This window comes from Schistocerca piceifrons, chromosome 7 (assembly GCF_021461385.2).
Source record: "Schistocerca piceifrons isolate TAMUIC-IGC-003096 chromosome 7, iqSchPice1.1, whole genome shotgun sequence".
NCBI lineage: Eukaryota > Metazoa > Arthropoda > Insecta > Orthoptera > Acrididae > Schistocerca > Schistocerca piceifrons.
Window position 1 is genome coordinate 440,522,364 of NC_060144.1, and position 13,254 is coordinate 440,535,617.

At 42.0% G+C, this 13,254-nt stretch overlaps 1 protein-coding gene across 1 annotated transcript in view; it reads right to left on the bottom strand.

Moving 5' to 3' along the window:
* The window catches only part of LOC124804991 (bumetanide-sensitive sodium-(potassium)-chloride cotransporter), a 309,377-nt gene that overhangs the window by 137,313 nt on the left and 158,810 nt on the right, over positions 1-13,254 (bottom strand). Inside the window, exon 3 of the mRNA XM_047265384.1 lies at positions 12,137-12,311. Within this exon, the coding sequence (XP_047121340.1) occupies positions 12,137-12,311 (175 nt within the window). The remainder of the gene's footprint in view (positions 1-12,136; positions 12,312-13,254) is intronic.

Below are 13,254 nucleotides of genomic sequence, written 5' to 3' on the forward strand. Positions count from 1 at the left end.
CTTCGGCATTTTTCCGTAACCCCACATTTCAAAAGCTTGTATTCTCTTTTAGTCTAAACTGTTTATCGTCCGTATTTCACTTCCATACATAGCTACGCTCCATACAAATACTTTCTCAAAAGACTTACTGACACTTAAATATTCACTCAGTATTAACAAATTTCTCATCTTCAGAAACGCCATTCTTGCCATTGCCAGTCTAAATTTTATATCCCCTCTACTTCGACCATCATCAGTTATTTTGCTCCCCAAATAGCAAAATTCATCTACTACTTTAAATGTCCCATTTCCTAATCTAATTCCCTCAGCATCACCTGATTTAATTCTACTTTGGTTTTGTTAATGTTCGTCTTATATCCTCCTTACAATACACTGTCCATTCCGTTCAAGTGCTCAATTCTGACAGAATTACAGTGTCGTCGGCTAACCTCTAAATTTTTATTTCTTCTCCCTGGGCTTTCCTTCGTTTCCTTTACTGCTTGCTCAATATACAGATTGAATAATATCTGGGATAGGCTACAAGCCTTTTCAATCCTTTCTCAACCATTGCTTTCCTTTCATGCTACTCGACTCTTACAAGTGTCATTATGTTTCTGTATAGTTTGAAAATAGCCTTTCGCTTCTTGTATTTTATCCCGGCCACCTCTAGAATTTGAGAGAGAATATTCCAGTCAACATTGTCAAAAGCTTTCTCTAAGTCTACAAATGCTATAAACGTAGGTTTGCCTTTCCTTAACCCATCTTCTGCGAGAAGTCGTAGAGTCAGTATTGCCTCGTGTGTTCCTACGTTTCTCCGGAATCCAAACTGATCTTCCCTGAGGTCAGCTTCAACCACTTTTTCCATTTTTATGTAAAGAATTCGTGTTAATATTTTGTAACCGTGACTTATTAAACTGACAAGACGGTAATCTTCAGACCTGTCAGCACCTACGCCGGCCGTTGTGGCCGAGCCGTTCTAGGCGCTTCAGTGTGGAACCGCGCGACCACTACGGTCGCAGGTTCGAATCCTGCCTCGGGCGTGGATGTGTGTGATGTCGTTAGGTTACTTAGGTTTAAGTAGTTCTAAGTTCTAGGGGACTGATGACCGCAGATGTTAAGTCCCTTAGTGCTCAGAGCCATTTGAACTTTCTTTGGAATTGGAATTTTTACACTCTTCTTGAAGTCTGATGTATTTCGCCTGTCTCATACATGTTGCATACCAGATGGAAGAGTTTTGTCAAGGCTGGCTCTCCCAAGACTTTCAGCAGTTCTAATGGAATGTTGTCTACTTCCGAGGTCTTGCTTCGATTTAGCTCTTTTACTGTTTTGTGAAATTCTTCGCCCAGGATCATATATCCCATCTCTTCTTCATCTACGTCCTCATACATTTCCATAATGTTTCCCTCAAGTACATCTCCATTGTACAGAACGTCTATTTACTCCCCCCACCTTTCTGCCTTCCCTTCTTTGCTTAGAAATGGTTTCCCATCTCAGCTCTTGATTTTCGTACAGGTGGTTCTATTTTCTCCATAGGTTTCAGTTTTCCTGTTGGCGGTATCTACCTTTTTCCTAGTGCTTATGCTTCTAAATCCTTACATTTGTACTCTAGCCATTCATGCTTAGCCATTTTCCATTTTCCGTCAGTCTCACTTTTCAGATGTTTGTCTGCTTCACATACTGCATTTTTATATTTTCTCCTTTCATCAATTAAATTCAATATCTCTTGTGTTACGCAAGGATTTCTACCAGCTCTTGTCTTTTTGCCTACTTCATCATCTGCTGTTTTCTCTATTGGAACTCTCAAAGCAATCCACTTTTCTTATTTTCCTTTCCCCTATTCTTATCAATCGTTATCTAATGCTCCCTCTGAAGCGCACTACAATCTCTGGTTCCTTCAGTTTATCCAGGTCCCATCTCCTTAAATTCCTACCTTTTTGCAATTTCTTCAGTTTTAATCTACAGTTCATAAGCAATACATTGTGGTCAGTTCCACATCTGTCTCTGCAAATGTCTTACAGTTTAATAGTCGGTTCCGAAATCTATGTCTTAGTATTATATAATCAATCTGAAACCTTCCGGTGTCTCCAGGTCTCTTCCACGTATACGACCTTCTTTCATGATTCTTAAACGAAGTTAAATTATGCTCGGTGCAATATTCTACCAGGCGGCTTCCTCTCTCATTCCTTTCTCACAGTCCATATTCATCTACTGTTTTTTCTTCTCTTCCTATCCCTACTATAGAATTCTAGTCCCTCATGACTATTAAATTTTTGACTCCGTTAACTATCTGAATAATTTCTTTTATATCATAATACATTTCTTCAGTCTCATCATCATCCGCGAAGCTAGTTGACGTATAAACCTGTACTACTTTGGTGGGTGTGGGCTTCGTGTCTATCCTGGCTACAATAATGCGTTCACTGTGCTGTTCAAAGCAGCTTATCCGCGTTCCTATTTTTTATTCATTATTAAACTTACTCCTGTATTACTCCAATTTGATTTTGTATTTACAATCCTGTAAATACAAAATCGGATGTCCTGTTCCTCCTGCCACCTAACTTCAGTAATTCCCACTATATCTAACTTTAACTTATGCATTTCCCTTTTTAAATTTTCTAACCTACCTCTTCGACTAAGGGATCTCACATTCCACACTCCGATCCATAGAACTCCAGTTTTCTTTCTGCTGATAACGACGTCCTCCTGAATAGTTCCCGCCCGGAATCCGAATGCGGGGTTATTTTACCTCCGGAATATTTTACCCAAGACGACGCCATCATCATTTAACCATACAGTAAAGCTGCATGCCCTCGGGAAGTATTACGGCTGTGGTTTCTCCTTGTTTTCAGCCGTTCGCAGCACCAGTACAGCAAGGCCAGATCAGTCAGTCATCCAGACTGTTGCCCCTGCAACTTCTGAAAAGGCTGCTGCCCCTCTTCAAGAACGACACGTTTGTCTGGCCTCTCAACAGATACCTCTCCGTTGTGCTTGCTCCTACGGCTATCTGTATCGCTGAGGCACGCACGCCTCCCCACCAATGGCAAGGTCCATGGTTCAAGAAGGGGAGTAATAATGTATGATATGCTTATTTGCATAATATGCTTAATTGTAATTGACGTTAATTAATTGTAACTGACGTTGGTGAATTCAGCCGTGAGATGAGTAAAGCTGGTTGCTTACCCCACGCGCAGAGGGGTAAGCAGCGCGGCCATTGCAGGGTTACAGAATGGGAGAGGAGAATGTTTTATTGTTTGTCTTCCAGTTCTACATCGACATCTACATCCATACTCCGCAAGCCACCTGACGGTGTGTGGCGGAGGGTACGTTGAGTACCTCTATCGGTTCTCCCTTCTATTCCAGTCTCGTATTGTCCGTGGAAAGAAGGACTGTCGGTATGCCTCTGTGTGGGCTCTAATTTCTATGATTTTATCCTCATGGTCTCTTCGCGAGATATACGTAGGAGGGAGCAATATACTGCTTGACTCCTCGGTGAAGGTATGTTCTCGAAACTTCAACAAAAGCCCGTACCGAGCTACTGAGCGTCTCTCCTGCAGAGTCTTCCACTGGAGTTTATCTATCATCTCCGTAACGCTTTCGCGATTACTAAATGATCCTGTAACGAAGCGCGCTGCTCTCCGTTGGATCTTCTATATCTCTTCTATCAACCCTATCTGGTACGGATCCCACACTGCTGAGCAGTATTCAAGTAGTGGGCGAACAAGTGTACTGTAACCTACTTACTTTGTTTTCGGATTGCATTTCCTTAGGATTCTTCCCATGAATCTCAGTCTGACATCTGCTTTACCGACGATCAACTTTATATGATCATTCCATTTTAAATCACTCCTAATGCGTACTCGCCGATAATTTATGGAATTAACTGCTTCCAGTTGCTGACCTGCTATATTGCAGCTAAATGACAATGCATCTTTCTTTATGTATTCGCAGCACATTACACTTGTCTACATTGAGATTCAGTTGCCATTCCCTGCACCATGCGTCAATTCGCTGCAAATCCTCCTGCATTTCAGTACAATTTTCCATTGTTACAACCTCTCGATATACCACAGCATGATCCGCAAAAAGCCTCAGTGAACTTCCGATGTCATCCACAAGGTCATTTATGTATATTGTGAATAGCAACGGTCCTACGACACTCCCCTGCGGCACACCTGAAATCACTCTTACTTCGGAAGACTTCTCTCCATTGAAAATGACATGCTGCGTTCTGTTATCTAGGAACTCTTCAATCCAATCACACAATTGGTCTGATAGTCCATATGCTCTTACTTTGTTCATTAAACGACTGTGGGGAACTGTATCGAACGCCTTTCGGAAGTCAAGAAACACGGCATCTACCTGGGAACCCGTGTCAGTTCTGACGATTCTCGGGCGTGTGCGACTCGAACCGATCAGCTACGGAAGTAAAATGGATCCCTGAATGCGCATTACAGAGCTCGTCATCTTCAATGCGGTATTTATTTGCAGCAAAGAACATTAAATGAATTAAGGTTGTTGTAATAAAATGCAATGAGAAAAGGAAACACGCCATTCAAAATACTTAGACAGGATTTTAGATCTTGTCTCAGACTGCATACATTCTGTAAGGGTAATATTTTACCTGCCAGGCGGTGTGGCCGAGCGGTTCTTAGAAGTTGAGTCCCATAGCGCTCAGAGCAATTTGAACCAATATTTTACCAGGCAGGGTGTCTTTGCACTGATTTGCTTACCACATTTGTTTCAAATGGCTGGTGTTCCACCTACATGCATTATCTTGTGCCACAAATAACAGTTTTCTTATCCCCGTGATTTCTAGTTCGTATTTTGTCTTTTCACTTTCGTACAAGCTCTTAGGCTTAGTATTGTTCTTTAACTGCGCTGACTGTGAAAACAGCTTCTGACGAAAGTGATTGAAATTGAACGATACCATTCTTGTTGTTTCCAAATAAACATGCAATGCTGAATGAACACTTTGTTTTTACTTCCTATAAACGTGTGATTTGCTTTTGTCAGCTCGAAGGTTACTCAGGGAATAGATACGGGGAAAAAAAGATATATTTTTTAAGACTGGTTAAAGTTAACCTAGATGACGCTTTAAATCTGTACCAGTATTAAAACTGAAAATATAGTCTAATAGGGCATAATTAGTATACATTTTCACTTTCCGTAGCACTCAGTAACTGTAGATGTTCAATGCTACTATGTATATGACAATGGGTAAATCCTGTTTTGTGCTTCAAAATGGTTAAAATGGCTCTGAGCACTATGGGACTTAACATCTGAGGTCATCAGTCGCCTAGAACTTAGAACTACTTAAACCTAACTAACCTAAGGACATCACACACATCCATGCCCGAGGCAGAACTCGAATCTGCGACCGTAGCGGTCGCGCGGTTCCAGACTGTAGCGCCTAGAACCGCTCGTCCACTCCGGCCGGCCCTGTTTTGTGTCCAGAATTTTCAAATAACGGAAGAAAGTGGGACAAAGTTACGACGGTTGGCTGTAATGCATTTAAATGTAGGTACAGTTACTGTTATTAATAAGCTATTCATCTGCTCACACAAGAAAAAAAAACACACATCGTCAGCCGATTCAATTACAGTGTCGCAACTTCGGGCTCGCTGACGGTGGCAGCAATCTGAAATAGAGAACAGTCGAAAGAATGTGGTCCGAAAAGCTCTGTCTTATAACAAACAGTAATGGAGGGGGGTGGGGGGAAGGGGGGAAAACTTATAGCGTCCTTAGTTTTTTTAACTTACTGATGGCATACTAATTCATGTAGGTTACTACCTGATAATGAGATCGGTACATGTGCTGTCCGAAGTGTTGCCTCACGATGCCGGTATTGGCTGTTGAGCAAAAAGGTTTGACGACCGGTGGTTTAGAGTTTCAAATGCGGTGGCCAATGAAGTTCTTAATGAAATATTTTTTTTCCACGTGTCCTACTATTGTACCACGCCATCTGGGAGGTCCCATTAGTCCGTAGCAGGATCGACATTCTTCCTCGAAATTTCACGACCACGAAGACCTTGCTAGAAGTGAATGACGTCTATGTTAATGAATTCATCCGTCGCATGTTGGAAGAATAATTTCATTTTTAAAGACGAAAAAATAGAGTGTAGTTCCACTTACATCTGTCTATCAATTATTGGTTTTGGCTTAGGCCTGAGTGCGCCATATAATCAAAAATGGTTCAAATGGCTCTGAGCACTATGCGACTTTAACTGCTGAGGTCATCAGTCGCCTAGAACTTAGAACTAATTAAACCTAACTAACCTAAGGACATCACACACATCCATGCCCGAGGCAGGATTCGAACCTGCGACCGTAGCCGTCGCTCGGTTCCAGACTGTAGCGCCTAGAACCGCACGGCCACTCCGGCCGGCGCCATATAATCCCACAGTATTCTATATCCATCTTTTATTATAATAATACGGTGTCAAATGTAGTAATAGATGCACAAAGACAAACAGGGAAAACCAACACTGGACAGTTTTCACGTGTACTCCACACAAACAGGTGTGAAGAGAAACGGAAGTTCAAAGAAAATGCGAAGACTGTAAAGTAACAAACAGTTACGAAGAAGGACGTTAATTGTGCGAAGACAAAGCTATTTTTGTCACCTGAATCTGTATCAGAGGTAGATCTGATCAACTTGTGTGACAACAGTGAACAACGTGATATTGGATGCTGATTCCGAACAAGACGAGTGTTTAGTGTGTGATGGGCTTCAAAAAGACGGGGCAGTTCGATACAAACGATTATCTATCTCATATTGGAGGCTTTCAGTATGCAATGGACGAAGCAGTCCACACAATTATTGATGCGGTATACGTTTATGCAAGAAGTGAATTTCTCAACTTTTCATTGAACTTGTTCAACACTGGACTTAGTGCTTTATTAGTTCAAATGGCTCCGAGCACTATGGGACTCAACATCTGAGGTCATCAGTCCCCTAGAACTTAGAACTACGTAAACCTAACTAACCTAAGGACATCGCACACATCCATACCCGAGGCAGGATTCGAACCCACGACCGTAGCAGTCACGCGGTTCCGGACTGAAGTGCCTAGAACCGCATGGCCACCGCGGCCGGCAGTACTTTATTTCTATAGTTTATATTGATATGATTATGTTTGAGACGAAGTCTAAATGAATCGTTTAGCAGGCTGAAACAAAATTAAATGGTAAAAGCAGCTAGATACGGTAGAAAACTAAACTTTCGCAATGTGTTATTTAACCCCAGTTGCAAATGCAATGCAAGACTTAGGACAGATATGGTGTCAATCAAAATTCGTCACATTTTACGTTAACACTGACTTATGGACACGTGGATGAGAGTTTAGGAAAAAATTCCTTGATATTTAGAATACAATTAGACGACCCATTTTTCCCTATTAGTTTATCATCGAATAGGAACTGACTGTCATTATGCTCATATACCTTTTCGTTCGTGCGACAAGTTAGAGGATTAATTGCAGTGTGATCTTCCTCTGTGAAACACTTTTGCAAAAAGACATTTAGTATTTCCGCCTTTTCTGTGTCATTGTCTGTTTCAGTGTCATTATGGTCACAGAGTGCCTGGACAGATCGATCCGTTTATTGATTTAACATAATATCAGAAACTTCTTAGGATTTGCCGTGAAGTTGGTAGCTAGAGATTTACGTTTGTATTTTTTGAAGGCCTCGTGCTTTGACACCCTTCAACATTTTTAAATGTTCGGATGATAAGTTGCCGTCTCTTTATCTAAGAATAGATGATGAATGCAGCAAGCCGCTATCTCTGTGTAATGTCTTGTCTGTATAGACGTGTAACTGTTGCCTTTAAGATCACTTCACCTTCACACATAAATCTATACAGTAAAGTAAGGCCCTCCAGTTCTTGGCTGATCCGTGATAAGACAGGCGAAAACTTAGACTAATGGAGGATTATTAGTATTATCTCTATTTTCATTCGCTCTCTCTCTTTCTCTCCTTTATCTACGTACAGTTTTTAATATAATATTTCATTACGTGAAATCAGCCAAATAGGATCTTTGGTGGAGTCCTTCGTCTTGGTAATCAGCGGCTGGCTTGCTGTAAGAGATCTTTACATTTATTATTACTGTTAAACACTGCAGTCAGTCGGGAGAATCAATCGTTTGGACAATTTGTTCCTTTTACTAAAGATTGCGAATTCCAGATGTTTACGAAGCCTTTTTGGACGATTTAACACAGACTCAGTGACTGGAGGCTCTCTTCGACACAGCTGAAACTTCCCCACTAATTACAGGGCCAACGTGATCATCAAATGATTCAGAAAAAACTCATTCGTTCATTCACTCCAGAACAAAAGAGTCACAAACCTTATTTATGGAGGAAATTGTATATTAAATCCATCTCCATTAGATGTCCAGATATCCGGTGATGCCACGCCTTAATTATTTTCCGTTTACAGTTTCTTTCTCTTCAAACAAACCGCTAGCGGCACAAATGTTAATTGGCTCGCTTTAGCGAGAAGAAAAGCAGAAAATGTATCTCTCAGAAACACGTCAATCCCTTAACAGATACTCCAGAAGCTGACCTCTTAACAACCATGGAGAATGCATATATGCATCTCTGTTATTTCAAAGAATAAACGCACTAGAAAATACTTTGGCGTCGTCGAGCTGTCAGATCAGATAACTTTTCCAAAGTGAATGAATGTGGATGGTTTGATTGAAAATGATTAATTGGTGCGTGGTAGAGGGTATTTTCTGTGGGGACATTACAACCCTTAAGCTATTGTGGATTCGTTTAGTTTTTGTTTATCTGTGACGCTTTGGCTACGTTTAAATTTGCAGCTAAGCACGACAATAATTGTAAACGAAACGAAGAAGGCATTGAGAGCTAAAATAGTATCTGGCATCAGCTACTGAAGAAGTAGTGCACTAGTATTTTATAGCGGAACGGAAGCAGTGGGATGCAACAGCCGGCAACAGTCAATTACGATCTAATTTTTAAAAAAACCGGTGACGTCACACTTCAGATTTACACCGATACGAAATTTCATTGCATGGGATCAACGAGTCATGCGTTCATGGAACTGAACTTACCCCCCACCCCTCCTATCTCTCACCCTTCACTCCTCCTCGAAGATAGATACGTTTGGTTTACCAAGAGAATCCACTCGACCGCAGAATAATAACCACTACTCGTATGTGAGGTGTGACAGATGTCGTCACTTTGACGTCACTCTTCGTGGCTTATACAGTAGATGAATACACTAGCTGCGCGGTGTTAGTCGCGGTTAAACAGTGCCGAGTATGTGTTTATACCAGTCTTCTGTTATAGTGGGCGACAGCGTTAATGGCCTCTCACTGCGCAGCTAACAAGGAATGCTGCATTGTCAACTCAGCTGAAAATAGACAAATATCGTCACAGGCCGCTGCAGTGCGTTCCTGCACCTTGACAACGTCGCAGACCAACTCGCCCATATCTGCCTTACTTTTGAAGAGTGAGTACACTTTAGAAATAAGGTTCCTTGCCTGTCTGTGAATATACGAATATACGTGTCCTCTTTCAGGTGTTTCAGCTACTATGAGAAAACTCACAGAACACACAGAATACCACAGAAATCTGTCAGTCGTAGTTTCGTGCGCGTAAAACACTATACAACGCTAAAATATAACGGAAGTTTACACGTTACAGAACGTGGAAACAAGAGTGCTAATTGGCTAGCTGCCCGGCTGTCTACTGCGCATCCTCGGCGAGGAGACAATAAATTGTTTTGTGGACCAAAATCCATTTCCTTCTTCCCCCTCTCTTTGTCTGCTCCTCCTCCTCCTTCCCCCCCCCTCCCATCTCTCTGTCCAACTCCTCCTCCCCCCTCTCTGCCCATCTCTTCCTGCCCCCCTCTCTGCTCATCTCCTTCGCACCTTCTGTCTGTCCATTTCCTCCTAATCCCTTCTCTTTCTGCATTATAATCCCCATGCCAATAGGAGAGATCGTAACTAATATCTATATCAAACTTCGTTGAGGTACGTCCAAGATTTTAGGATGAACTTTTCGCCATAGCTTTTCTCATATTCACATACATCAAATATATTTCACATGTATTTAACACACATCACATGTATTTGCACACATACATCACCTGTATCTCTAGAGAATTTCGCCCTACACTTTCATTTTCACGCAGCTCAATGTTTATGATCTCCTGAACTATCATGTTGTAAAATGATATAATTTTACAGGTACATCCAGTGATATATGTGAATAATGTCTGCAAATACAGTTAGTGGTAAAGAAGTAACAAATGAAAACGTCATGCTTAATGCGAATGTTGTACTGCCTGAACAACGAAAATGCAGTAAGTGATAAACTTTTTTCCTCTTATCATTTTGTGGGCGTTGTCGGCGAGAACAATTTTTGTATAGGTTCGATATTATGTGTAAAGTTTGTTGTTGTGTTGTTGTCTTCAGTCCTGAGACTGGTTTGATGCAGCTCTCCATGCTACTCTATCCTGTGCAAGCTTCTTCATCTCCCAGTACTTACTGCAACCTACATACTAAATTGGTGATCCCTCGATGTCTCAGAACATGTCCTACCAACCGATCCCTTCTTCTAGTCAAGTTGTGCCACAAATTCCTCTTCTCTCCAATTCTATTCAATACCTCCTCATTAGTTATGTGATCTACCCATCTAATCTTCAGCATTCTTCTATAGCACCACATTTCAAAAGCTTCTATTCTCTTCTTGTCCAAACTATTTATCGTCCATGTTTCACTTCCATACATGGCTACACTCCATACAAATACTTTCAGAAACGACTTTCTGACACTTAAATCTATACTCGATGTTAACAAATTTCTCTTCTTCAGAAACGCTTTCCTTGCCATTGCCAGTCTACATTTTATATCCTCTCTACTTCGACCATCATCAGTTATTTTGCTCCCCAAATAGCAAAACTCCTTTACTACTTTAAGCGTCTCATTTCTTAATCTAATTCCCTCAGCATCACCCGACTTAATTTGACTACATTCCATTATCCTCGCTTTGCTTTTGTTGTTGTTCATCTTATATCCTCCTTTCAAGACACTGTCCATTCCGTTCAACTGCTCTTCCAAGTCCTTTGCTGTCTCTGAGAGAATTACAATGTCATCGGCGAACCTCAAAGTTTTTGTTTCTTCTCCCTGGACTTTAATACCCACTCCGAATTTTTCTTTTGTTTCCTTTACTGCTTGCTCAATATACAGATTGAATAACATTGGGGACAGGCTACAACCCTGTCTCACTCCCTTCACAACCGCTGCTTCCCTTTCATACCCCTCGACTCTTATAACTGCCATCTGGTTTCTGTACAAATTGTAAATAGCCTTTCGCTCCCTGTATTTTACCCCTGCCACCTTCAGAATTTGAAAGAGAGTATTCCAGTCAACATTGTCTACAAATGCTAGAAATGTAGGTTTGCCTTTCCTTAATCTATTTTCTAAGATAAGTCGTAAGGTCATATTGCCTCACGTGTTCCAACATCTCTGCGGAATCCAAACTGATCTACGCCGAGGTCGGCTTCTACCAGCTTTTCCATTCGTCTGTAAAGAATACGCGGTAGTATTTTGCAGTTGTGACTTATTAAACTGATAGTTCGGTAATTTTCACATCTGTCAACACGTGCTTTCTTTGGGATTGGAATTATTATATTCTTCTTGAAGTATGAGGGTATTTCGCCTGTCTCATACATCTTGCTCACCAGATGGTAGAGTTTTGTCAGGACTGGCGCTCCCAAGGCCGTCAGTAGTTCCAATGGAATGTTGTCTACTCCCGGGGCCTTGCTTCGACTCATTTTGAAATATTAGATGTATGCAGTGTGGGCTTTTGCGCGTCATGGACTACACTTCTATCCACCCCCACACCAACCCCTTTGATGGTAAGATATAGGTAGGTAGCCTGTATGTTAATATAGGATATAAGTTATCTCCATTACAGATTTAATAAGAATTCGTCCAGCGATTTGAGCGTGAAGGAGTACCAAACACACACACACACACACACACACACACACACACACACACACACACACACCCGCGAGAGAGAGAGAGAGAGAGAGAGAGAGAGAGAGAGAGAGAGAGAGCGCCAGCCTTTCACAATTAAAACATGTATAAGATCTGATGATAGGCAGTCTGAGGGAGGCGCTCACCAATGCCAGCCTGCGCGACCACCCAGGAGAGGCGCAGGAAGAGCATGACGCCCCAGATGTTGAGCAGGCAGGGAATGAGCACCCCCTGGATCCAGCCCAGCTTGATGCCTTGGTGCTCCGGAGGCCGCGGCGGCTCCAGGTCCGGGTCTCCAACAGGAAGGCCACCATCTTCCTCCTGCGGACAAGAAATCAGCACACGTGACGTTAATGCACTCCACAGCTGACAGGCACTAGCACGGCGACATGCTCGAAATTACTGATCATTCGCTGTGATCACTCCCAGCTTAAGCTAAAAGTGACTGAAAAAAAAAGCGCAGATGACTCCTGTATATAAGAAAGGTAAAAGAAAGGACCCACAAAAATTAGAGACGAAGATCCCCTTAACGTTGGTTAGCTGCAGAATTCTTGAGCATATTCTGATTTCGAAAATATACGACGGTGAGTCAATTGAAAACCTTAAATATTTTTTAAAATATTATTTATTGTGCAGAAGTGTCACAAAGCTGTATCACTTTTCAATTTAATCTGCCCCACGATCAATGCAAGTCCTCCAGCACTTACAAAGTGCATAAATTCCTTTAGAAAAAATTCCTTTGGTAGCCCGCGCAACCACTAATGTCCCGCGTGGTGTACCTCTTCATCAGAACGGAACTTCTTTCCTCCCATTGCGTCTTTGAAGGGTCCTAACATATGGAAATCACTTGGTAATGAGGAGTGGCGCCATTCCTTGCTCGCTCTCTTCGTTCCCGACTGGTGGAAGTGAACCCAGGTTTCGTCCCCAGTAACGATTCTTGCAAGGAAGCCATCACCTTCTCGTTCAAAGCGCCGAAGAAGTTCTTCACAAGTATCAACACGTCGTTCTCTCATTTCAGGAGTCAACTGCCGTGGCACCCATCTTGCAGACACTTTGTGAAACTGTAGCACATCGTGCACAATGTGGTGTGCTGACCCTTGACTAATCTGTAAACATGCTGCAGTGCATTCACTATCACTCGGCGGTTTTCCTTCACTATGGCTTCAACTGATGCAATGTTCTGTGGAGTCACAACTCTTTGTGCCTGACCTGGACGAGGAACATCTTCCACTGAAGTCACTCCATTCGTAGACTTGCTTCTGTG